Source organism: Peromyscus maniculatus, chromosome 1 (genome assembly GCF_049852395.1).
Source record: "Peromyscus maniculatus bairdii isolate BWxNUB_F1_BW_parent chromosome 1, HU_Pman_BW_mat_3.1, whole genome shotgun sequence".
Taxonomy (NCBI): Eukaryota; Metazoa; Chordata; class Mammalia; order Rodentia; family Cricetidae; genus Peromyscus; species Peromyscus maniculatus.
The window spans coordinates 124,631,529-124,657,657 of NC_134852.1; the positions used below are offsets into that span (position 1 = coordinate 124,631,529).

General features: G+C 37.3%; 1 protein-coding gene across 6 annotated transcripts in view; it reads right to left on the reverse strand.

The window, feature by feature from the left end:
* Window positions 1-24,264, reverse strand: part of Cyp2r1 (cytochrome P450 family 2 subfamily R member 1) — a 37,689-nt gene extending 13,425 nt beyond the window's left edge. For 2 of the 6 annotated variants that reach the window (XM_042282205.2, XM_042282193.2), the window contains exons 1-4: window positions 23,986-24,258; window positions 17,061-17,202; window positions 15,155-15,787; window positions 14,072-14,401 (exon numbers count right to left, since the gene is read on the reverse strand). In XM_042282205.2, coding sequence (XP_042138139.1) covers window positions 14,072-14,401; window positions 15,155-15,787; window positions 17,061-17,202; window positions 23,986-24,210 — 1,330 coding nt within the window. In that variant the 5' untranslated portion in view covers window positions 24,211-24,258. Of the gene's footprint in view, window positions 1-9,844; window positions 12,804-14,071; window positions 14,402-15,154; window positions 15,788-17,060; window positions 17,203-17,785; window positions 17,928-23,985 lie in introns of those variants that run through there. The other 4 variants (XM_076550586.1, XM_042282204.2, XM_006978621.4 and 1 more) reach the window with 4 other exon arrangements.
* Window positions 24,265-26,129: the final 1,865 nt, after the last annotated feature.

Sequence of the window (26,129 nt, forward strand, 5' to 3'; positions counted from 1 at the left end):
TGACTCCCCACTGTGTCTGATTGTCTCTGAGTAAGAGGAAGGCTGGAAAAGGCAAGCAGCGCACTTAACTTTCCTCAGTTCCAGGCCACCTCTTCAGAGGTAACCTATGTTTCTGGTGGGGCAAGACCCCACAGTCATGTCCTTTACTGTAAATGGGATTTCTTGTGAGATCCCCAAGAAAGTAGTTTTATAACTGGGAAATGGAAAAGGTCTTACACACTTAACACCTTTAGAATGGTTCATTGTTATTTAAACATTATTATGGCACCCACACGTGGAGCAAGAGCTTCCCCTAAAACCTGAGAAAGCTTTAAAAAAGGATTCTAAAATAGAGCTAAAAATATCTTCCTAGTTGTGTCTCAGGCAAGCCGTGAGCAACAGTATGGCAGGTCCACAGTGGCATGTCGGCTTGAGTGCAGCATGGCAGGATTTCTACCACAGTACACAGTAGCGTCTCCAAGCCGCACACTGCACTGCATCATAACAGTTTTAGCTTTTGCTAGTACAAAAAGGAAGGAAGGAAGGAAGAAGGAAGGAAGGAAGGAAGGAAGGAAGGAAGGAAGGAAGGAAGGAAGGAAGGAAGGAAGGAAGGAAGAAAAAAAGTTTCTGGGCTATATACTGCTAGATGGAAGCATAGACCCACTGCTTTCAAGAATCGGTGGTGAGCATGGTTCCCAAAGCTGGCAGTAAATTTAATTCTGCCATGTGGGAAAGCTAAGGTGGGCAGAACCAGCCAGCAGCCAAAGCTATTTCAGTCCTAGTAATGCTGCAGTTTAAAGCAATAGATTCACAATAAGACAGATTCAGATAGAATAAGACTTTGAATGGTTTACAATGTGTAAAAATGTACATAGGCTTGGAAGAGAGAAGAAAATAAATGTAGACAGTTATATAAAGAAATAGTTTTAAAAAATAAAGTCTTTAAAGATACAGTAAAGGTAATGGCCAGGCGGTGGTGGTGCACGCCTTAAATCCCAGCACTCGGGTGTCAGAGGCAAGCGGACCTTTGTGAGTTCAAGGCCAGCCTGGGCTACAGAGCAAGATCCAGGAAAGGTGCAAGCTACACAGAGAAACCCTGTCTCGAAAAACCAAAAAAAAAAAAAAAAAGGTAATATAAAAAACAAGTCACGTAAAGATGGATATCACACAGAATGGATTGTGCTGTGTTTGGGAATTTTAAGTGTGGAAAGACATTTGATTGTAAAAGCTGTTGGGAGACATATATATATATATATATATATATATATATATATATATATATATATATATATATATAAAATCTGGACTTCAAAGTTTATTTCTAAGGATATGATACTTTGGAAAAGAGGTTCTGCTTTTGTTTCCACAGAAGATGAGAACCTGTGGATTGCTTCCAGGCTAATATGGTTTGATCAAGGAAGACCCCCTGAGAGGCCCAGATGATCCAACATCCACAAACAGCTTCAAGGCAACTGACACAGACAATACAGCATCACAAGACTACTCCAGTCAGGACTTGACCATAATTTTTAATTTTGTCAGGATCCCCATTAGATTGCCAGTGCCTTCGTCCAGAAGGAAGTAGTATGAGAAGCTATGCCCAAATTCTCAAAACATTGTTTATGAATGTTTATTTTTTTAAAGCAGGTTGATTATAAGTATAATCTCTAAAGAAGAAAAGGGGATAGTATAGATATGATAGGATGAAAGAGTAAATTAAAGAACCTACTTTTAAAGAGCAACTAATTGCTTAAAAATGTTTTACATTGCTATGGATTTTAGTTTATTGATACAAATTTAGAGTTTTTATTATACTGTATATATATTTCTACTCTTGTTTAAGATATGTTTAATGCATTTAAATTGTACTGGATAATTAAGAAATACAGATTAATAATGTCTTCTATGATAGTCAAACTTAAGTTTTCTAGGTATACATAGATATAATTCAGTTAGTTAGGTAATCTTCAAACACTTCAAAGACCTACAGAATATGGCATTTAAAATGTTTTAAAAACTTAGACTTTATGGACAATGAGACATGTCTGCTCCTGGCAGCACTGATTTACTTCAAAGAAAAAGATGGGTGTCAAAGACACTCCATATAGAATTTATCTTCTTGGCAAAAATAGCCATTTGGGCGAGAAACTGTTCTTGCCTGGACTGCCTGACAAAATGTTGTATTGACTGGACATTCAGGACCATTGGAAGGTGACCACTGAACTTTGCAAGGCAAAATGGCCCTTCAGGTTCCCGCTTTGCAGAGGAGACTGTCAGTTATTCTACAGGACACAGAGAAAAATGACTGAGAGACTCTAGGCCTATGGACTGAAAATGGATGCCCCAATATTGCAGAAGAATTTTAGGTGACTATCCAGGCAACCAGCTGTCTTTGTCATTCTAGATTTTTGGAAATTGCTTACAATGCACTTCCTGTTGACTTAGGTAGTATTATATCCTTCTGATGTCTTTGATGTAGTTTAAGAATAGATAGTTATAATTTTCCTTGGTTATAATAAAAGATAAATTAGATATGAAATTGAGACTCACAAATATAAGAAAAATAAAATATTTTCTTTAATTTTACAAAATACAAATAGGCTAGATATTGTAACTATAATTCTTGCTTGATATATGTAATTTTACTAGGTTAAAGTTAAAGCCTTCCTTTTGTTTAGAAAGAAAAGGGGAAGGGATAGGGGAATGTCTTTTTGTATGCTGTGAAAATATGTTGCTCTGATTGGTTGATAAATAAAGCTGTTTGGCCAATGGTGAGGTAGAATAGGGTTAGGTGGGACATTCTAACTAGAGAGGAGGAAGGAGGCAGAACAGAGGAGACATCAGCCTGCCGTCCAAGGAGCAGCATGTAATGGCACGCAGGTAATGCCACAGAAAATGTGGCGACATATAGATGAACAGAAATGTGCTGAGTTTAAGTGCAAGAGTTAGTCAGTAGTAAGCCTGCGCTAATGGCCAAGCAGTTTTAATTAATATAAGCCTCTGTGTGTTTACTTGGGTCTGAGCAGCTGCAGACCAGACAGGGCAGAACACAGGAAAACTTCAGCTACAAGGGTCTGAAGAAGACATGGCTTGGCAGTTAAGAGCTTGTACTGCTCTTGGAGAGGACCTGAGTTCAGTTCCTAATGCTGACACTGAGCAACTCAAACTACCTGTAACTCCAGCTCCAGGATTTCTAGTACCCTCTTCTGGCCTCCTGGGCACATGAACACACTCCTACACAGACACATAATTTAAAAATTAATCTTTAACAAAAATTGGTTTATAAAAAAGTGTCTCTATGTTGGCCATTTTTGCAGTGAACATTAATCATGCTGGAATTCTGGACTCTTTCCTGACAATAGGCTTCAACCAGACTTGGTGAGGAGCTCTTTCTTCCCATGTCCACATGCATGTCCCTTTCTTTCCTGTCTCAAAATCACTCACTTACTTTGTGTTTGGATTGACTTGATACTGCTCCTAGTGCCAACATTTTTAGCCATAGTTCTCACTGAAAGTGTGTTAGTCTTTTTTTTTTTTGACGCATTTATTGAGTGCTACAATTAAATACAATGTAATCCTAATTAACTCACAGTTAAAGTGAAGGACTCTGGCTTAGTTAATAGAAATTTATTTTGTTTCAGCTTAATTTTCTTTGTATGTAGAAATTCTGGTATGATTGTTGCTCACGTCAGTAATGTGATCTGGTGATCATTAACACCCTTACATTGTTAGCAGAGGTATATAATTCCATTACCCCAGTAAACACAATCCTTTATCACTTTATTTGGTTAACAAAATAATCCACACACAAGTGTGCCTTAGAAGCATGTCTTTCAGGGTTTGTGATTTTGTTTGACTTGTGTGTATTGGTAATACAAATTTAAATTTGAAAGTAGAATTAAATGCTATTTGTAAATAGGCATAGTACTAGAAATGCTGCCAAGTTATAACTGTCATTGTAACTTGTGGGGTGCTCAGTGACAGTAGATGAGCACATCACATATGATTTATTTCACAATTATACATTTAAAACAAAAAACTATAAAAAATATAAAGGATGTTTCTGTGTTTCAATATGAAGTTTTGGACACAAAAGTAATAAAATTCTCATGTATCACAAAATATTAATCTTACTCCTCACCCATTAAAAAGTGTAAGAACCATTTTTAGCTTATGATCCATGTGAAATAGATGGCAGGCCAGATTTGGAATAATTTTCTGACACTTGATATAATTCTAAAATGGGAAATATTTATTAGTTTTATTTCTCTCTTACCTAGCATTAATTCCTGCCTGTCTGAAAGTGGTAGTTTCTTTATAGGTTATTTTATTTTTTACTTTAACTATATTTTTTATTTTCTACTTTTAAAAATTGGGATGCTTTATTTGCAACATTTCATTTTTTATTGAAATAGGTACTTATTCTTTTTCCCAGAATATTGCCTTAAATATAGTCTATAGATTCTCATATGGAGTTTAAATTTTTTAAAACATCCTACAATTTCATTTCCCCCCTTTTTACCAACATTTTACAACAAAATTCAAGATATAAGACAAATTTTGTTTTCTTATTTTGTTATAAAAACCCATCTTCACTCATATAATCCCTCCACACTCTTCAACTAGATTCCCAGAGCTTGGCCAAGTACTTGGCTTTGGATCTCTGTTTCTGCTTCCATCAGGTATTGGATGTAGGCTCTATGATGACAATTAGGGTAGTCACCAATCTGACTACTGGGGAAGGCCAGTTCAGGCACCCTCTCCACTATTGCTTGAACAAGGAAGCATCAAGATCATGATGGGAAACCCCACAGAGACAGCTGACTTGAGTTTGTGGGAGCTCATGGACTCTAGACTGACAGCCAGAAAGCCAGCATGGGACCGACCTAGGTCCTCTGCATCTGGGTGACAGTTGTGTAGACTGGTCTTTTGTGGGGTCCCTAGCAGTGGGACCAGAACCTGTCTCTGATGCATGAGTTGGCTCTTTGGAACCTATTTTCTATGGTGGGATGCCTTGTTCATCTTTGATGCAGTGGGGAGGAGCTTGGTCCTGCCTCAACTTGATATGCCATGCTTTGTGGATTACCAAGGGAGACCTTATCTCATCTGAATGGAGAGAGAGGAATGGATGAGGGGGTAGAAGGGAGGTGGGGGGAAGGAATGGGAGGAAAAGAAGGGGAGAAAACTGGTTGGTATGTAAAATAATAATGAAAAAAAGATCTTCACATTATTTTCAGAGAATAGTATTTATATTATCTATGCTGTGGGAACTTAATGAGGTTTACTTTTAGTATACTATATGCTTAATTTTCAAGAACTTTACAAGGTACTTGTAAAAATTGTACAGAACTTGACAATACTCATTAAATCCACCATGCTGCTGATGAAAATATCATTCTGTATTCTGTGCATGCGCCTATTGGTATGTATGTGCTTGTGTGGGAGGATGTGGGTGCATGTGGAAGGTAGACAGCAATCTTGGGTGTTGTTCATCAGACATTATCCACCTGCTTTCTTGAGACAGGTTCTCTCACTGACCTGGTACTTGACAAGTATGCTAGGCTAGCTGACCAGTGAGCCTCAGGGAACCATCTAAACTTTGCCTCCCTGGAGTTGGGATTAAAATCGCACATTACCACACTTGGCTTTATATGTGGTAATGGGGAGCTTGAACTCAGGTCTTCATGCTTATACTGGGAACACTTTACCAATAGAGCCATCTCCCAGCCCTGTATTCTCATTTTTTTAAATGCCAATTGAATTGTCTTAGAGTGGGAGAAGTAAAGACTTACTGTTTTCTGAAAGGTGCTGTTTAGTACACCATTATAGCTTCCATATAGACAACATGTTTTAGGATTATATAAAATGCATGCCTTTATCTTACTTATGCTTTCTTGCTTGAATTTTACTTTATTAAATTCATTACTCCTATTTCTTTTTTATATGCATTTGTCATAGGCCTTTTGCCTATTGTTTAAAAGAAATTGTTCCTTTGTGATAAGATGTGTAGTCTAGGCTAGGCTCAAACTGTATCTGAGGCTGGCCTTGAACTCCAGATCTTCCCATTTCCTAAATCCTTGGATTACAGGTGCACTACCATACCTAGCTCCATCCTTTCATTTTAACCTTTAACCTATGTTTCAAGTATTTCCTCTATGCAGTTATAGCATTGGTTTGCTTCACTGCCTAATCCTCATAACTTTTTAAAAGTACAATAAGACAATTTACATTTATTCAGATAACTCTATGTAAATACTTCATATTATTTAGTCTTTTCTAAAAACATTATTGATGAATATTGATATTAGTCCACCAGACTTCTTTGAAAGTCTGGCAGAATTCTGTGCTAAAAGTATTTGGCCCTAGGCTTTATTTATTTATTTGTTTGTTTATTTATTTATTTAGTTGGTTGGGATACTTTTAATGATTGTTTCCATTGGTGTTATATGTCTATTTAAATTGTTTATCTGATCTTGAATTAACTTTGATAAGCGGTATCTATCAAGAAAATTCTTCATTTCTTTTATACGTTCCAATTTTGTGGAGTACAAGTTTTTGAAGTATGACCTAATGATTCTTTGGATTTTCTCGGTGACTGTTGCTATATCCCCCTTTTTGTTTCTGATTTTGTTAATTTGGATATTCCATCTCTGTCTCTTAGTTTGGATAAGGATTTGTCTATCTTGATGACTCTCTCAAAGAACAAACTCTGTTTCATTGATTCTTTGTATTGTTCTCTTGGTTTCTATTTTATTGATTTCAGTTCCCAATTTGATTATTTCCTGCCATCTACTCCTCTTGGGTGTGCTTGCTTCTTTTTGTCCTACTGCTTTCAAGTGTGCTGTTAAGTTGCTAGTATGAGATATCTCTAATTTCTTTATGAAGGCACTTAGTGCTATGAACTTTCCTCTTATCACTTTCCTTATATCCCATAAGTTTGGGTATATTGTGCATTGAATTTCAATGAATTCTAGGAGGTCTTTAATTTCTTTCTTTATTCCTTGATCCAGTAGTTGTTCAGTAGGGAGTTGTTCTGTTTCCATGAGTTTGTAGGCTGTCTGTTGTTATCGAAATCCAGCTTTAATCTGTGGTAGTCTGATATGATATGGGGTTTTTCAATTTTCTGGTATCTGTTGAGACTTCCTTTCTGACTGAGTATGTGGTCTATTTTGGAGAATATTTCAGGAGGTGCTAAGAAGAAAGTACATTCTTTTGTGTTTGGTAAATGTTCTGTAGATATGTTAGGTCCGTTTTGTTCATAATGTCTGTTAGCTCCATTATTGGTTTGATTTTTGTCTGGATGACTTGTCCATTGATAAGAGTCGGGTATTGAAGTCTCCCACTCTTAATGTGTGAGCTTCTATGTGTGATTTAAGTTGTAGTGGTGTTTTACAAATGTGGGTGCCCTTGTGTTTGGGGCAGAGATGTTAAAAATTAAGATGTCATCTTGGTGGATTTTTTCTTTAATGAATAAATATCCTTCCCTGTTTCTTTTGGTTAATTTTGTTTGAAAATCTATTTTGTTAGATAATAGGTTAGCTACACCAGCTTGCTTCTTGGGTCCATTTACTTGTCAAATCTTTTTTCCAACCCTTTTACTCTGAGGTAATATATGTCTTTGATGTTGAGGTCTGTTTCTTGTTTGTAGCAGAAGGATGGATCTTGATTTTTTGCATCCACCCTGTTAGCTTGTGTCTTTTTATTGGTGAATTGAGTCCATTGATATTGAGAGATATTAATGACCAATGATTGTTAATTCCTGTTATTTTTTTGTTGTGTGTGTGTGTGTGTGTGTGTTTCCATTCTTTTGGTTTTGATGGTGTGAGATTATTTCTTTTGTTTTCTCAGGTGTTTTTCTTCTAATATCTTTGTAGGGCTGGATTTGTGTATAGGTATTGTTTAAATTTGACTGTGTTATGGAATATCTTGTTTTCTCTATCTATGATGATTGAAAGTTTTACTGGGTATAGTAGTATGGACTGGCATCTGTAACATCTGTCCAGGTCCTTCCAGCTTTTAGAGTCTCCATTGAGAAGTTGGGTATAATTCTAATAGGTCTGCCTTTATATGTAACTTGACCCTTTTCCCTTGCTGCTTTTAATATTCTTTGTTCTGTATGTTTAGTGTTTTGACTATGTGGTAGCAGGGGGTGGGTGCATTCTCTTTTCTTGTCTAATCTATTTGGTGTTCTGTAAGTTTCTTATACCTTTATAGGCATGTTCTTTTTAAGGTTAGGAAGTTTTTCTTCAATGATTTTGTTAAAAATATTTTCTGAGCGTTTGAGCTGAGATTTTTCTTCTATTATTATTCTTAGGTTTGATCTTTACATAGTGTCCCAGATTTCCTGGATGTTTTGTGTTAGGAATTTTTTAGATTTAACATTTCCTTCTATCAATAAATCAATTTCTTCTATCATATTGTCTATGCCTGAGATTCTTTCTTCCATCTCTTGTATTCTGTTGATGATACTTGAGTCTGTAATTCCTGTTTGCTCACCTAGATTTTCCGTCTCCAGGATCCCCTCAGTTTCTTTATTGCCCCCTTTTCCGTTTTCAGGTCTTGAGCAGTTTTATTCATTTCTTTTACCTGTTTGCTTTTTTCTTGGCTTTCTTTAAGGCACTTATTTCCTCTATGTTTATGTTTTTCTGGATTTCTTTAAGGGATTTATTCATTTCCTCTTTAAGGACTTCTAGCATCTTCATAAATTTGGTTTCAAGGCCATTTTCTTGTGCTTCAGCTGTAGAAGGGTTACTTTAGGAGGATAGCTGGGCTCTGGTGGTGCCATATTGCCCTTGCTGTTGTGTTCTTATACTGGTTTCTAGGCATCTGTCTGGGTTTGGGATGAATATTGGTCTAGGTGCCCATTTCTGAGTTTGTCTTTGTTGGATGGGTGTTTTATTCTTTGTTTTATGTCTTTAGTCTTCTGCTCCTTGTGGTCTATATTTCTAGTGGCCACGTGTGACCTCTGGTCAAGCAGGGAGTCTCCCTCAGAGTGGGAGGTTAGACTTCAGGCCTTTGTCCTATAGCAGGGGTGGGAGAGCTGTTTTTCTTACTGGCCTATACCTGAGCAGTGGATATCCACCCGTGCAGGGACAGGGGCATGGCAGTGGGTATGGACAGTGGGCAGGAAGGAGTGACAGCAGTTTGGGTCCTTGGGATTTGAACCAAGGGCATAGGAGGTTTTCAAGAGCAGGTGGGCCTCTTAGCTGTTCTGACTGGCATGGCCTACACCTGAACAGCACTCCACTGTTACTTTTAAAGTACAGATGTTTCGTGACTTAGATTTTTTTAATTTTGTGGAGTGATATAGTGTCTACCACACCTTAAAATTTGACTCCCCATCTCACCCCCTGCCCAGACTAGTGTTCCATGGCATGATTTTTGTGATTCTGGGCAGCAGTAGGAAGCTGCAGGTCCTAGTCAATCATATAATTATCAGAATAAGCAACCGATACTCTAAAATGTATTTTTTCTCCCTAAACTCTTAACACTCAGTAGGTGAGATGTATTTTTGCCTTTTAACTCACAATATTCTCAGGGTTAATCTAGGCATGACCACAGGAGGCAATGTTACATCATTACTCATTTTTTTTGAAATTGTTTTTTTTTCCTTTAATGATATAAAGCACATGGTTATTCTGGTCCATTTGTCTCACTTTGTCTTGATTATATAGTTCAATTTATTAAACCCTCAATGCTAGTCCTTTTGCTACTTTTTCCCATTTATCATTTTTAGTGAAATGCACAGATCTCCAGGGTGAGTGGAATAAGACTTTAGTTTGTATATCAGATTAAATTAAATGGCCCTCAGTCTGGGACAGCAATACCATATACATATAGAAACAGCACTATCTTTAAGGCATAGTACACAATCATCCAGATATTTATTTCATCACTGGGAGCACATTTTGCAGATGGACAAAAAACAAGGAAAAGAAAAGTGAAGATATTAGGTTTGTTTGTTCATTTGTTTGCCTGAGGAATTTGCCAGCTTGGTTTTTTTCTTTAAAAAGTTGATGTTTAGTTCATTCTTGACTCCCCCCTCCCCTGCCATGTGCTGTGCAGTTATGTACACATTAGAGTGGGTGTCTGCTGAGGCCAGAGGAATCAGAACTGGAGTTACAGGGGGTTGTGAGTTGCCATGTGGGTGCTGAGAACTGAACTTAGGTCCTCTACAAGAGCAGCAAGTGCTTTTAAGCACCAAGCAATTGCTGCATTTCACAGCTTGGTTTCTTTTCACTTTTTCTGTCCTTGCCTAGCCTTCTTGTATGTGCTGTATTTTCTCCATGGCCATTCTATGAAGCATACTCATGTTTTCAATTCCACCTTATATGATATCTGTCTATATATGATCTTATCCACAGTTTGTTCACTCACCTTCTGTCTTTTCAATGTCTTTACACTCATTTTGAAATTAGGATGATTTTAATGGCATGTAAGAAGAAATAACCATGCTCAGTTGCCATAAGTTGAATCAAAAGTTAGGTTTTCAAAATCCTAATTAGTAGGTCATTATTGATTAGTAAGAAGCCATTAGTCACTGTATAGTCCTGATACATATGTTACTATATAATTCCCCAAATAGATATTTTCTATTATGAATTCCATAGTAATTTGCATTCATTTATATTTTTATAAAATTCAGTATTTTATCAGTTAATTGACTCCAGATGGTTGAGTTGACATTATCTGATAAACAACTATATTGACTATAAAGTACAAATAATTAGGTATGAGAACAATGTAAGATAAAGTGAAGCATGTCTTTGTCATGGTCCAGAGGACTTCATCTCCTGTCTGAACCCCCTTTTTCTTGACTATAGAATTAGGGGCAGTGAAACTAAGGCTCTTTTGCCTTTAATAGTTTATAAATATAGATGTAAGAAAAATCACAAAGATTTCCTAAGGCATAAACAAAACAGTGTTCTGCAGAGGTGTATGAAGTCCCTGTCCATACGAAAAGCAGTAGTAGCCATACTCGAAAGAAGAATAAAGCCTACTTATTTTTTGTCACAATTAAGTTATCCTATATACCTTTCTTTACTTCTTATGCTGTGTCTCACTGGGTAGCTGGGTGGCTGGCCCCAGATGTCTTCCTCCTCCTGCTTTTCTCATTCCTAGATATCTCTCCCTACCCAGATTTCTCCTTCTATTTATTCTCTCTGTTTGCCAGCCCCACCTATTCTTTCTCCTGCCTTGCTATTGGTTGTTCAGGTCTTTATTAGACCAATCAGGTGTTTTAGACGGGCAAAGTAACGCAGCTCACAGAGTTAAACAAATGCAACATAAGAGAATGCAATACATCTTTGCACCATTAAACAAATATTTTACAACATAAACAAATGTAACACATCTTAAAATAATATTCTACAACACAAAACTCCTGTTTTGAATCACAGAAACTAGGAAATTTTTTACCAGATGTGGCAGATTAAGGTTAAATCCATGTTCTTTCTTGTTTTAAAAATTATTATTTTTAATTAAGTGTATGTCCATGAGTGTGAATAGTCATGGATGCCAGAAGCATTGAATTCCCTTGGAGCTTGAGTTACAGGAAATTGTAAGCCATCTGATGTGCACACTGGAAATTAAACACATCTTCTTTGAGAGTATATGCTCTTAACTGTTGAGCCTTCTCTGTGGCCCCTAATCCATATTCATCATACAAGCCATTGTTATATTTACTTGCTCTAAGACTACAACTCTTCACAAAGCAAGTTACATGAACATGAGCTCTTTGAAGGACTTTAGAAGAAACAATAATGAAAAAATATCTATAAATGAATAAGTATACATTCTAGTTTGTTTTGGCCTATGATAATATGCCATTTGTCCTGGTATAATTAGTAATAACATCTCATCATTCTCAAGTGTCCCATTTATAAGTTACCCTGTCTCTATAGCAGACTTGGATTTGAATACTGCCTAACCCATGGAACTAAGACCTTAGTAAGATAAGATGTTTGAATCTAAGTTCTGTGACTGGTCTTAAAAATAAGTGGTGCCAGGAAAAGTGTAATGATTGTGCCTACAAAGAAAGAATAAACAGCCAACTGCATACTGTATCTCTTATATATACTGAACTGCTGCTGTAAGGGTGGATACTCAGGGATCACAGAAACTTGTTTATAGGAAGAATGACATACTTTTTATAAATACATAGTAGCAAGGAATATCTGAAAGCACTGAAAGAGTCTATATTAAATATAAAGCTTTTCCATTGCCTACCATGATATCTAAAATTCTTCTGTAGTCAAAATTAATTTATGTGGGTTTTATTTCTTCTTTAGTCCTGGACTGATATCACAGTTTGCTAATCACAACACTTGATTATAAAGGAATCAGTTTGGGAGCAAAAAGTAAAGTTCCCCAGGATGGAGCCAGATCAGAGGAAACTTACACTAAACAAGAAGTCTGTTTAGTGCATCCATGGCCCCTTTTAGTATCCACACAACACTTGCATCTTTGTGTCATTCAATACATTCTACAAGAGTTCATGGAAGTTAGAAAAAATAACAGCTAATGCTTGTTATTGCTCTAGTACTAGTTTAAACAATGTATCTGTATTCACTTGGCTTTATAAAACTATGGCTTTGGCTCAAATACCATTGATTAAACAAGGTAATCCCCTAATACAGTTGTGCACTTTCTGCGTTTTTCTGCACAGATGAGGTAGGACTGGGGTTGCAATGTCATGCCCAACCTGGGTTTCAGGTTTGGAACTAGCTCATGTGGAAAATGCAAATGAAACTGCTGAAGTAATGCTGTAAAAAACAAGAACATTTCCATCCTAGCCAGCTGTTCTCCAAGACAATGTCTTCTCCCTGAACAGAAAAGGAAATAAGTTTAAAGACTATTTACTAAAATTAATTATCTAATATTTGGATATCATTCAGGAAATCAGGAACTTAAAGTAGGTTAGAAGACACCATATTATGAGAATAATCTCTCAAATCTCAAAGATTTGAAACTAGCACTTTATCCAAGAAACACATTCCTTTATTTCCTTATATCAGATCATGGACTTTTTAAGATTTTGTTCCCATCTCTGACTTCTCTTGTACAATGCAAGAGAGCTCATGATGTGCTATAGGTCTTTGGGATGTGACATTTTGTTCTTACAGATCCAAGGGAAGCCCATTTCAACTGATCTATTGAGTACTTTCCTTAGTGATAAAGATGTAGCCAATCTTCCAATATTTCATAGCAGAAGCAGTAATTCCTAGTTGGAGATGACATGATAAACTACAAGGCAAGATTCTAGCTTTACTTGGAGTTGTCATATCTCTCCTTTCCTTTATATGGGTTTCAGTTTCTCATACTTGTTACTGAATTTTTGCTGTAGAAGTTTGACTACAACCCCAACATTCATAAGTTAAAAAGTTTCTGAGTAGCCAACCAGAGGTTCTCAACAACTTTAGCTTTATTTTATTAACTAAGGCATATTTTGAATAGAAACAAGTGCTCATTACTTTAACGAAACCATCCTCTCCTATAAGAAGTAATGTTATATGTAAGAGCAGGGATGGAGGACACCAAAAAACAAGGTCCTCTAAACCAATGATTGAAGCTCATATGAACTCGGAGGCTGAACATGCACAGGGCCTGCACAGTCCTGCACCAGGTTCTCTGTATATATATATATATATATATATATATATATATATATATAGCTTCCAGTTTAGTGTTTTTATGGGATTCCTAAGTGTGTGAATGAGTGGGTCTCTGATTTTTGTGCCTTTTCTTGTTGTTTGTGTGGTAGTTTTGTTTCATTATATTTTACTTTGTTATATTTTATTATTATCCCATAGAAACCTGTTTGTTTTTTATAAGAGACAAGAAAAGGAGTGGATCCAGATGAGAGGTGAGATGGAGAGAAACAGGGAAGAGTAGAGGGAGAGAAAACTGTAATCAGAATCTATTATGTGAGGAAAAAAATATTTTCAATCAAAACAAAAAATACTAAAAAAAAAAAAGAATTAATTTTAAGTATTAAGAATTAGCCAGTATGGAGCAGGTTGCTTCAGATTGAGATGGTATGAATGAGTCATTGTTATACTTTAAAATTATATACATGTGAATGTTTTCTTACCTAGAGAAAAAGGAATGAAAGCTTCCTTTCTAGTAAAACATCCACTGTTGTCCAGAAATCGCTCAGGATAGAATATGTCTGGGTCTTTCCAGTACTTTTCATCAAAGTGAACAGAATAAAGATTTGTAATGACTGTTGTGCCTTTAGGAATGGAATAACCACGTACAATTGCATCTTCAGAGGTTGCATGGAAAATCCCCAGTGGAACTATATTACAGAATCTTAAAACTTCATGTAAAACTGCTTCAGTATAAGGCATTTTACACTTGTCTTCCCAAGAAGGCCTCCTATTGTAGCCCATAATTAAATCAATCTCTTTATGAACTTGTCCTGTGAGAGAAACATTAAAATTATGGAATTCTTAAAATTATATGTAAACTTATTTCTTGTTGGGCTACAACAAATGATAACCCATAATATATCAACAGAATTGGATGTATCTATATTTGAATTTTTCATCTTCTGGTAGTTACTTGAATTAATTATATACCCCCTATACCTTGCATTAGTAATAATCAACACTCTGGGTAAGGTCAAGAAAAAGATGATGAATAAATGTGTCATCAGCCTAGAATCAGAGTAGTATCACTGTCAGCAAGGAAAATAACAAAACATTAGATCTAAATAAGAAAAAGCAGAGTTCACATCCCAGCTTTGTGGCTTCTAGACACTCATCCTTTGTCATCCTTTATTAAACATACATATTAAGATGCACTTTTAAGTTGTTGTTGTTGTTTTTTTTTAACATAGTACCATTCTACATATCCAAGGTTGGTTTTAAACTTACTATGCAGGCTACAGTGGCCTTGAATTTAAGATTCTCCTGCCTCAGCCTCCTGAGTTCTGAGATTAGAAGAAAATCACCACCATGGCTAGCCTTCAGATGATTTCTTTCTTCCTTCTTTCCTTTCTTTCTTAAATTTGCATTGAAATACTAGATTTGAAAACTATAATTATAAGATATTTCCCTTCTTGTCTATAACAGGTAGAATTCCTAAAAGTGTTTTATACATGGCCAAACACTCTAACGTATACACAAGCCCTATATGTAAGGAGAAACCCTGAGGTCAAGAGTATCCTCACCTTGAATATTAGGATAAAGAGCCATGAAAAGAACTGCCCAGCGTAGCACATTGGTTGTAGTTTCGGTTCCAGCAATGATGAGTTCACCCACTGAAAAAACCAGATTCTCTTTGGAAAACGTAGATAAAAGATCATTTTCACCTTGATCCATCTCATCTAAATAGGCATCAACAAAATTCTGAGGTAAATGAGGCTTTCTGTTAACTGCAGCTTTTTTAATAAGTCCTTCGAGGAAATCGTAGACCACATCTGCATTTCTGAATAGCTTTTGGTGTTTTCCGAAAGGTAATATGCCAATCCATGGAAATGCATTATACAGGAAGACAGGAGCACTGGCAGCTAGTTCCACATTCTCACTAAATAACTCAATCATGTGTTGAAAATCAGTGTCTTCATAAGTAAATCGTTCTCCAAAAAGGATAAGATTAGTTATGTTTGAAACAGCACTTGTTATTAGTTGCTTGAGGTCAAAAGGTTTACCTTTGTATGTTTTAATAGCATCAATTAGAAACTGGGTTTCTTCTAAGATTTTAGATTCAAAAGATTTTTGGCCACATCCAAAATAGTGAAAACTGTTAACAGCCAATCTTCTGTGATCAATCCATCCTCGGCCATATCTGGAATTGAGTAAGCCTAAAATAAAATATTAAAAATAATGTGTAATTCATATTTCTCTGTATTTAAAATGTTGTGAAATAAAGAAAACATGAAGGAAAAATTCAAAGATGGATAATCAGTGATTTTAGCCCCAGTTATCTAAGTACATGATTGGATCCTAGTTGATGCTGCTCAAAGCCACGATCAAACCTATTCCTCATGAAAGGACTCTCAGAAAGACCTATAATTCTCATTCTCTTACCACAAGAAACTCTCCAGTCTTATTTGTAATCAAACACAGATAAACTAGGTCTATATAAATCTACTAGTTAGCTTTCCTCATACAAACATATATATATATATATATTATGAAAGACAAATGATTGTATGTTCTATGGACAAAATTTAATTTTGGATTAAACAAATACCCCCCAAATACAAAGTTTTTGTTTGAAAGAAACTAGATTTTTACAATACAAATTTTCTTCTGTTGAAGGTACATAATACCTAACAAGGTAACTATACCAAAGTCAAGGGCAGCCTTGAATTGTTCAAAGTAATAGAAATGCTTATGTAATAATAATATAAAAGACAAACATGAATTCAAAACTTGTTAATGTTATTATTACCTGGATTTTGCCTATTTAGGCAAGACACTGAAATTTTCTTGAAAGTAAGTGTGAAGGTCTCATTACAGAATTTAGAACATTACTGTAAAAAAAATCAGATACTAGTTCTATCTGGTGTCAACATTCTATTTTAGATTTTCTATTGCTGCTTTCTCCTTGATTGTGTCAATTTTCAGCTTTTCTTCCTTGAAGAATATGTAGTCATCCAAAGCTGATCATTACTAAGTCCTACAAAAAAACCTGTCCTTTGTATAAACTCTACAGCTTTCCTTTTATACAGCATAATGATGAGTAGTTAGGAAAGCTTACTTTCTATAAGCTTGTACATGATAAAAAAGTCTGTCACCAAGTACTCAAGATTGTGACCAAAAGGAAACTTCTGATTCATGGTGTGTGTGTGTGTGCGTGTGTGTGTGCATGTGTGTGTTTTGTGTGTCTGTGCACTCCTAAATTGTTTCAGTACTTACCAAGTACTAATTCTTTAAAGCATTACTTATGTTTCTTAGAACTGAATGGCAATAAAACTAGCATGTAATGGCCTAAAACATTATTGAATGCAGTCTGATGGCTCCTCAAATCTAGGTTTCACAAAGTACAAAGCAATCTGTCTACAGTAAAATTATTTACAATAAAGAATGTGATTTAAAATAGGTTCACTGAACAGTTGAAAAAAAACATACCTCCCATTTTTGTCATCTTCATGAACAAAGGAAAGCATGGTCTATCTGCAAAAATTTCACTTTGATGAACAAGGCATTCTTTTACTACATCATAGCCATTTAGAACCACAGTTGATATGCCTCCAAGATCTAAACTGAAAATCTTTGAGAAGAAAAACAGCAAACAGCAAAATGTATAGTGAAACAACCACATAATCCACATGCTCTAAGCCTATCCCCTCTATTATTTGCCACTTCTGTAAAAACATAAGGATTTGTTACTTGACGGTATCTAGACAGCATGATTCATTATACCTCTCCCTGCCTGGAACCATCTTATAAGGTAGAATGAAAAGAGTACTGGACACAGGAGTCCTGTATTCCACTTTAAGTTACTAGGCAAAACAAACAAAAACAAAATATATTTGACTTAGATACTCTATTAGGATTCATTCCATCTCAAAACATTTATTGCATAGGAATGTCATTTTATTTCCAAGACAAATTTATAACTAGCACCATCTATTATTATATCAGCTTGAAGTGGGGGGCAGAGATTGAAAAGTCAAAAAGACAACTTTGAAATTCAAGCGCATATATATGTATATAGTCTCAATTGTATTTGCCTTTCTAAATCCCGGGGTTCTAAGGGAACCTAACTTTAGAGGAAAGATATTTACCATGTATACATAGGTAAATACCTTTCATCCAAGGGAAAAGCAAAGTAAGATAGCCCTATAACTTACTGGAGTTGTTTCCCCATGTTGTAGTGTGATTTCTTTTGCTGTGATAAACACCATGATCAAAAACAAGTTAGGGGAGGAAAGGGTTATTTCATCTTTCATTTCCAGATCACAGTTCATCAGTAATGGAAGTTAGGGCAGCAATCTGGAGACAGGAACCATGAACAAAAAGCAGTATTGGTTTATCTCTTAGCTTTGTTATACAGCCCATGTACACCTTCCAGGTTTCTTAGTTGGGTTTCTATTGCTGTGATAAAACACCATGACCAAAAGCAACTTAGAGAGGAAAGGATTTATTTCATGTTATACTTCCATATCACAATACATCATGAAGGAAGTCAGGGCAGGAATGCAAGCAGGGCAGGAGCTGATGCAGAGGCCATGGAGGACTGTTGTTCTTGCATTCTTGTAGCACTCACAACCACCAGCCTAGAGATAGTACTGCCTACCATGAACTGGGTCCTCTCTCATTAATCATCAGTCAAAAAAAAGGTACCACAGGCTTGCCCACAGGCCAATCTGATGGGGGCATTTTCTAATCAAGGTTCTCTCTTCCCAAATCACTCTAGCTTGTGCCAAGTTGATATAAAATTAGCCAGCACACTAGGGATTGTGCCCTACCCACAATGAACTGGGCCCTCCCATATCAATCATCAGTCAAGACAATTTCTTTTGAGGCCCTGGGACAAGGTGATTGAGACAATTCTTCAAGTGAGGTTCCCTTTTCTCAGGTGCATCAAGTTAACAATAAAAACTAATTAAGACACAATAGGGTCACCTCAGGTTCACTTACAATGTCACTCCTCCTGAAGTGTATTTTAGCTAACCTAATGTAAAGGCCTAACCCAGTGAAAATCATATTTATCAATAAGTCCTAAAGACTGCTTATCACTATTCTCTCAGGAATTGCCCAAGAGCTTCTTACAGCTAAAATACTAAAATAAGTATTATCTTTGTGCAATCAACAAAGGTAGATTTAATCATGATGCATTACTCTTTGGAAGAAAACAGGAGGTCTTAGCTGATAACAAAAGTTCTTTGTTATAGAATATCATTTTAAGGTGTTACTTTTGTTTATGTTGCATGTGTTTTAACTCTGTGAAGCTGTATTACTTTGTTTGTCAAAAACACCTGATGACTAATAAGGAACTGAATGGTCAATAGCAAGTTAGGAGAAAGGATAGGCAGGGCTGATAGGCAGAGAGGATAAATAGAAGGAGAAATAGGAGAGGAAGAAAAAAGAGATGGAGGAGTGAAAGGAAGTAGCAGCCAGAGAAGGAGGAGGACTCCAGGAGCCATCCATTCAGCTACACAGCAAGCCACGGAGTAAGATTTACAGAAGAGAATGGGACAAGGCCAGAGGCAAAAGGTAGATGGGATAATTTAAAGTTAAGAAAAGCTGGCAAAAAAAAAAAAAAAAAAAAAACCTGTCAAGCTAAGGCATTTATAATTAAGAATAAGCCTCCGTGTGTGATTTATTTGGGACCTGGATGGTGTGTCCCCCAAAAAGAAAAAAAGAGTAAAATACAAACAACAGTTCCTCATGAGTACGACAGCAAAAGTGATAAATATTACCAAGAGGAAATACAACCAGTCCCCACCCGAGTCTTTGGCACAAAGGTGGGCCCTGGAACAGAGAAGTTTGTACATTGGGAATGTTGGGAAAAGAGTATAGATTTTGTACACAGTGGCATTAGTTTCAGGCCATGGAGGAGTTTTTAGCACAAAGAGAATTGCTACCAGATAAGCAAATGAGAAATCTTTTCAGTTCCCAAAGCAGTATTAGTGTTGTTAAAGAAAAGTCTTCCTCCAGAAATGTATTCAGTGAAAATTCTACAAGAATGGCATTAATTTATAGGAAGTGATACTGATGCAGGAAATAAAACAACTTCATCATTTTGCCAAAATGATGCAACATCTTGGTGTTGAAAGCTATGTCCATAGGCAGAACAGAGGGAGAATATATTTCAAGGAAAGTCTTCAGATTGTGGTTACTAGAGATTATAAAAAAGAGGACTAATCACTTAAGAAAGCTATTATATAATCTACCTTTACTCTAGAAATTGAGATAGTTGTCTGTTAAGAGAGTAGAATTGGGGGAAATTTTACTTGATCTAGTTGTATATTATACTTAAGAACTTTTAGTAAAGTTTCATCAATCAAACTGCAAAAACTTAAACTGTTTTGATCTATGGAAGGGTCCAAGTAGGTTTATTCAATCTCTGATTTATTGAACAGTTTTAAAATGTCTATTATGAGATAATTGTGCTAGCAGAAATGTAAACAGAAATACATCAAATATTCTTGCACTCTAGAAGTTTCTGTATCATCTTTATATAACTTCTCCTCCACCCAAACTAGCTCTACATAGAAAATTTTACTGTATCAGTTAATAACCACACTTTTTAATCCTTCAAGGTGTTTAGTTTCTGTTTGAATGTGAAATGTTTCCCACGGACTTGTGGTTGAATACTTTGTCCTCAGCTGCAAACACTGTTTTGAGAGACAATTGAACCTTTAGGAAGTGGAGGTTAACAGGAGGTAATGGGTTGCTGGGACATGGCAGTGAGGGCCATATCCTGGCCCTGGTTCCAGCCAAGTTGTCTCTGCTTCCTAGTTGGTACAAAGTAAGGAGCCACTGTAAACTCTTGACACCAGAAACTGACCCACAAGCTGTCATGATAAACTGTACCTTTTGCACTGTAAGCTCAAATGAATCCTTCCTTTCTTAAGTTGCTTCCGTAAGGTGCTAGAGCACAAGAGAAAGATAACTAACAAAGGTCTTGGACTCATGTTGACTCAATCTCCTCCCGAACCACACATTCAAATGCTCAGCATGTATACTGTTCTTACTGTGAAGTTATAAAAGAATTTGACCAAACATCTTATCACTTCAAATCTTAAATGTATCCTAAAGGCTTATATGTTAAAGATACAGTCTTTAGCTTAGTGCTACAAGGGAAGGGTAGAAGTTTTAAGAGACCTAGTGGGAGGTTTTAAGTTTCGGGTATATCCTTGAAAGGGGGATCCTGGCCCCTCCTCTTCACTCCTTTTTGCTTCTTGACTGACATGATGTAAGTAGTCTCCTTTGCCATATACTAACACCATGATACACTGCCTCACCACAGTTCCAAAAGTACTGACGTCAACCTAATGACTTAAACATATAAGATAGAATCCACAATAAATCTTTCCTTTTTGTAAGTTGATTATCTCAACTATGTTGTTTCAGTAATGCAAAACTGGCGTTCACACCTCTATACTATGGTTCAAGCCACCCTTCTTGCCTTTGTTTGCTGTGTTCTTGGTGTGTTTCCCTAAGATGATCTGATAGCCTGGTCCTTCATTTCCTTTTAAGATGTCCCTGCAATGACGCCTATAGCAGGAATCTTAAAAGTTCTTATTAATAAAATCAAACCTGAGGGCAGTTATTGGGGTGAACACTAGAAGATCAGAGAGAGAGAACAAGCCACAGCTAACCTCACCTGGCCAACTTCTCAGCTGATCTTGTTTCCTCAGACTGGAAGCCTCTGTGTCCTCATATCCGAATGGCTCTCAGCTGAACTGCTGCTAGAAGCCTGAAAGCTTAACGAGCCAAATGCTTAACCAGCCAAATGCTTCTAGTTTCTAGTCCTTATACCTTATATACCTTTCTGCTTTCTACCATCACTCCCTGGGATTAAAGGCGTGAGTCACCATGCTTGGCTGTATCCTTGAACAGATGGATTTCTGCCTCTGGAATGCTAGGATTAAAGGCATGTGCTACCACTGCCTATCCTAAGTATCTAGTGGCTTTTCTGTTCTCTGACCCCAGATAAGTTTATTAGGGTATGCAATATTTTGGGGAACACAATACCACAGACGCCTGTTCTGACTAACTTAAAATTCAACTCCCCAGTAGTGTCCATTTCCATTACCCTAGTTTAGCTTCTCTAGTGCTCCATACAATTCTAATATATTATATAATTTACTTATATTTATTTTGTTTGTCTTCCCCCAAATAGAATGTATACTACCTAGAGACAGAGATCTCTGTTTTGTTCACTACTCTATCGCCAGCACTCATGATAGTGCATGGCTTATGATGACAATTGATGTATGTATGCTGAATTAATGAATTTTGGCAGAAACTTATTTAAGCATATTATTACAACATCATTGGCTAAGTACTAATAACAAACAAATGTACATAGTGCTACTACTGATAAGTGACTGCCACATTTTCAACCTTTGCTTGGTCTGTTTCCTCATTTGGAATGCCTCTCTTGATTGCCATACTACCTAAACCATATCAACTCTTTAGAGACCATATTCCATGTAGTGTTTAAAAATATATACATTTTTATTCTCTTTACTTTGAGCCATCACAGCTCATATAAAAGCTTCCATGACATTAATTTAATACTAGTTTGAACCTGAAACATTTTCATGTCTGGCTTCTAAATTATAAATACTTTAAAAATGACATTTTTCATTTTTAAATTCTCTACAGAACCCCACTCAGTGCCTTGAATAAGTTCTCCATAAGATAAATTAATAAACTGCCAGTTCTGTTTGCTGTAATGCAAAATAATCATCTTTATTGCTCGTAAGAGTATTGCCTGAAAAAGTCTGACAAATCCACTTATATCAACTTTGCTAGCTATGGGATGCTGCTCAAAATCTACATTAAGAATCTAATCACAGCAGAAGCTAAAACAATCAAGAGTCAATCTCCAAAGAAATGGCAATTTATGCTGCAGCACATTATATAAGATTGCTTAAAAATAAACATGAACCTTGGGCACTGCTGTTTTCCTCTCAAAAATTATAAAGGATTAAACTCACAGTGCACACAAGTAGGAAAGTTCAGATTTAATTTTTATTTGACTACACATCCCAAATTAAAAAAGGAGATAGTAGAAAAATAACTTCTATAAACTGCTTCCTACAACCTTTCTGAAGTACAGGAGGTAACAGTCTCCTACTGTACAAAAAATGATTAGTATTTTAACAACTTATACTAGTCTTGACTGTCAGAATTGAGAACTATCTCTTATACTAGTCTTGACTGTCAGAATTGAGAACTATCTCTAAGATAAGGAAGGGAAGGTCTTCAGGGGTGTTCTACAACTAGAATAAAGATCAAATGCAGTAGTTCCAAAACCGAACAACATAATGTTTGCTCTGCACAGATACATTTTCAGTTTTGCTCCTTGCACTTTTGCAGCTATCATCCCAGGTTAGCCTTATTTGATGTGCAGTAAATTAATAGTCATTGTCGTAAACAATGCAGTTTCCTCATTGCATCAGAAACAAAATTAATTATGTTAAATTCTAAGCAATTCCATCTAATCAACCTATTCCTTGACAACAGTCTTCCACACACTTATATTTTAATTTTAGTTTACTTTAATAGACCTATATCACTTGTCCTATATGAATATTCATAGTAAATAAAGAATTCCTTTCCGCTCAAATATTTATGTATAAAATTTTAATTTTCTATTCAATGAGAACCCATTTCAAATAACTGGTTTAAAGATAATTTTAAATTTGTAGGGATAATAAATTTCTATTGGACTGGGTATGTGTCTCAGTGGTAAAGCCCATGTCAGTCTGTATGGTCAACTTCTAATACCACTAAATAAATGTTATCTTTAACATATAGTAACAAAAAACACATATAATAGCCAATATATTTGGGCAGCATATTACTGCTTTTGATTATCACTATTTTAAGTACCCAGATGAGGAAAACTTAGGGTTCAGGAAATTAAAAGCCAATTTTTTAGTGTTAAATCTTAAAAAAAAAAAAAAAAAAAAAAAAAAGTTTAAATGGTAACCTGCAATACTAACCACTAACTCTGTCCTAGAAACTCAAAATGTCTTCATCTCCCCCCCCCACCCCCCCCACCCCCCCACCCCCCTACCCCCACCCCCACCCCCGCGCAAGCAAGCTCGGGGGCCACAGGACCAAGAAGTTTCTGTAAGAGGCAGCTGAAGGGCAGGCATCTTGGACAAGCTAAAAGTCACACAGCGCACGCGCAGGCGCTCGCCCGTGGGCGGGAAACTCAACCCGAAGCGCCCCTAGTGTGGTAGCGGTGAGGCGGCTTCCGGTTGGAGGCGCGACCCTCGAAGCGGGTTGCCCTGGACGGACGGCAGGCCCACGGGGGTCTCTGGCCGCTGCTTCTGACGGGAGGAAGGTCTGCATCGCGGCCTACCTCGCCATATACCCGGCTCTGCCTCCTCATGTAGACGTGGGGGAGCTCGGCAGACATGGCCAGGGAGCCGATGTTGCCAATGAATGGCAGCCGCGGTGGCCCCGGGGGGAAGCCCGCCGGTCGCCGCTGCCTCAGGAGCTGGCGGACCACCAGCACGGAAAGCACCAGGAGGAGAGCGCCCGCGAGCGCCGCTGCACACGCCTGGACTCCGGGTGGCTCCCACATCGGCCCGGGATAGGCAGCAAACCATGGCGCTGAGGCCGGGGCGCCCTCCAGCCCTGCCGCCCTCCCATTGGCCCGATGCCTCGACGGCCCGCCCTATCTCCACGGCCATTGGTTCGTTGAGTGTGGGCTCAGCGCCCTTTGGGTCAGCCACCTCCAGGATCTTCCCTGCTCAGAGTGCCATTTGCAAACCTTTGGATTTGCCTTGGCCGGCGGTGAGCGCCACCATGCCACCATCGCGGGCACGCAGCCCTAGGGCCCCTTTCCAGAATGTTGTCAGTAGGCTGGTCATGGGAACTTTGCTCTCTGGGCTAGGTGCTTCTTGTCTCTCTGGATGCCGGTCCTTGACATGTCTTTACAGTTGCCCGGTCTGTTTATTTCAGTCTATGGATGGTGAAGAGGTTATCAGAACTGCAGTCTTTAACTAGGTCTGATAATATCCAAAACTTCCATTAGAGAGTCCCCATATCAATAGGAAAAGAAAATAACCTCGCTGTATTTTGCTTCACTCGTCTACAATTTCACCTTTTGTTATGAGGCATTTCTTTGCGGATCCTTTGAGGATTCTGATTAGTTCACGTCACCTATCTTTTCACCCTTCTCTTGCACCCCGAATTGGTTTTTTATTAGTAATCTCAGAGACCTCTCTTATCAGCTACAGCACTGACTACTCAAGTTTTCGTCTCTCTGGAGGCAGCAATGATTTTATATTGTTAGTTCAGCCCACAATCCTGTTTTCTATTGGGCAATTGCTTGCAACACAGGCCCTGCCAGGCTTGAGACTATTGACAAGCTGCCTTCCGATTATGATTCAGCATTGGCAAAAGTTTAATAGTCCTCATTAGCTTAAGTTTTACTCATACAGTTATTATTGAAAGGCTACGCTGTGCACGTGTCCTTTACAGCGAAGATACTTGGGTGGATAAGAACAACAAAGTCCCTACAGAGTTTTGTTTTGTTTCTGCAAGATCCCCACCCACAGACTACCCACCTACTGCCTGTTAAAAATGCTTAGTATGTTATCTTGAAAGATTCTTTAATTTAATTATCTTCTAATAGATTAGAAAAATAATGGTGAGTTATTATCACCAAACAGCCTTCCCAGGATGGATATTGATGTTGCAGTTGGGGAACAGTAATGTTGGAGCACTGGGAGCAGGATAATATTACCTGCTACATACTTGATATCAGCCCTGCTTCCTTCCTGACGTCATTTTAAGGCTTGAAGTGTTTAGTTTGGCCGCAGCAGTTGTGCTACACAGGCGCTCCGTTCAAGAGGGACTCCCTTTCATTGCTTATTTTTAAAAGATTGATTTCAATTATAGAAATATTCTCCAATTTGCATTGATTAAGTAATCATTTCTTCTTTCCCTGCTACCGTAGTAGAGAGTGCAGAATCACCTGTTACCGCCCCATCTGATTGACAGCCCTGATGGCATGTCTTCTCCACGGACTCTTAAGGATTAAGAGCCAAGGAAGGACACAGAACCTTCTCTGGAACCAATTGTTTTGCCAGTGCTCAGCAAAGATAAATAGCTCACTACATCCTTTCTTTCATTCACAGCATTTGCTCTTTCCATGGGCAGACACTGATCAATACTGTTTTTTATTTTTGTTGTTGTTGTTGTTTGTTTTTAATGAAATGGCCTCTATTACTAAAGGGATGTTTAGAAGTGGAGGATTTCACAGTTACACTGTGGGATTCTCCAATGCAAAGTGGAATGAGTTCTTGGAGAAATGTGAGCACCATATACTGGGCTGTGCCGTTTCTGTGTGCAGAGTGAAAATAGTAGTTAACAGAGTGGAGGATAGCCTCTGCTCCAGTGAGAGCCTCTTTTTATTGACCTTTGGGAACTGTTATAATTTCGATGTGGTTTGTCATCACCAAAACTCATGTTGAGGCTTAGCCTCCAATATGACAA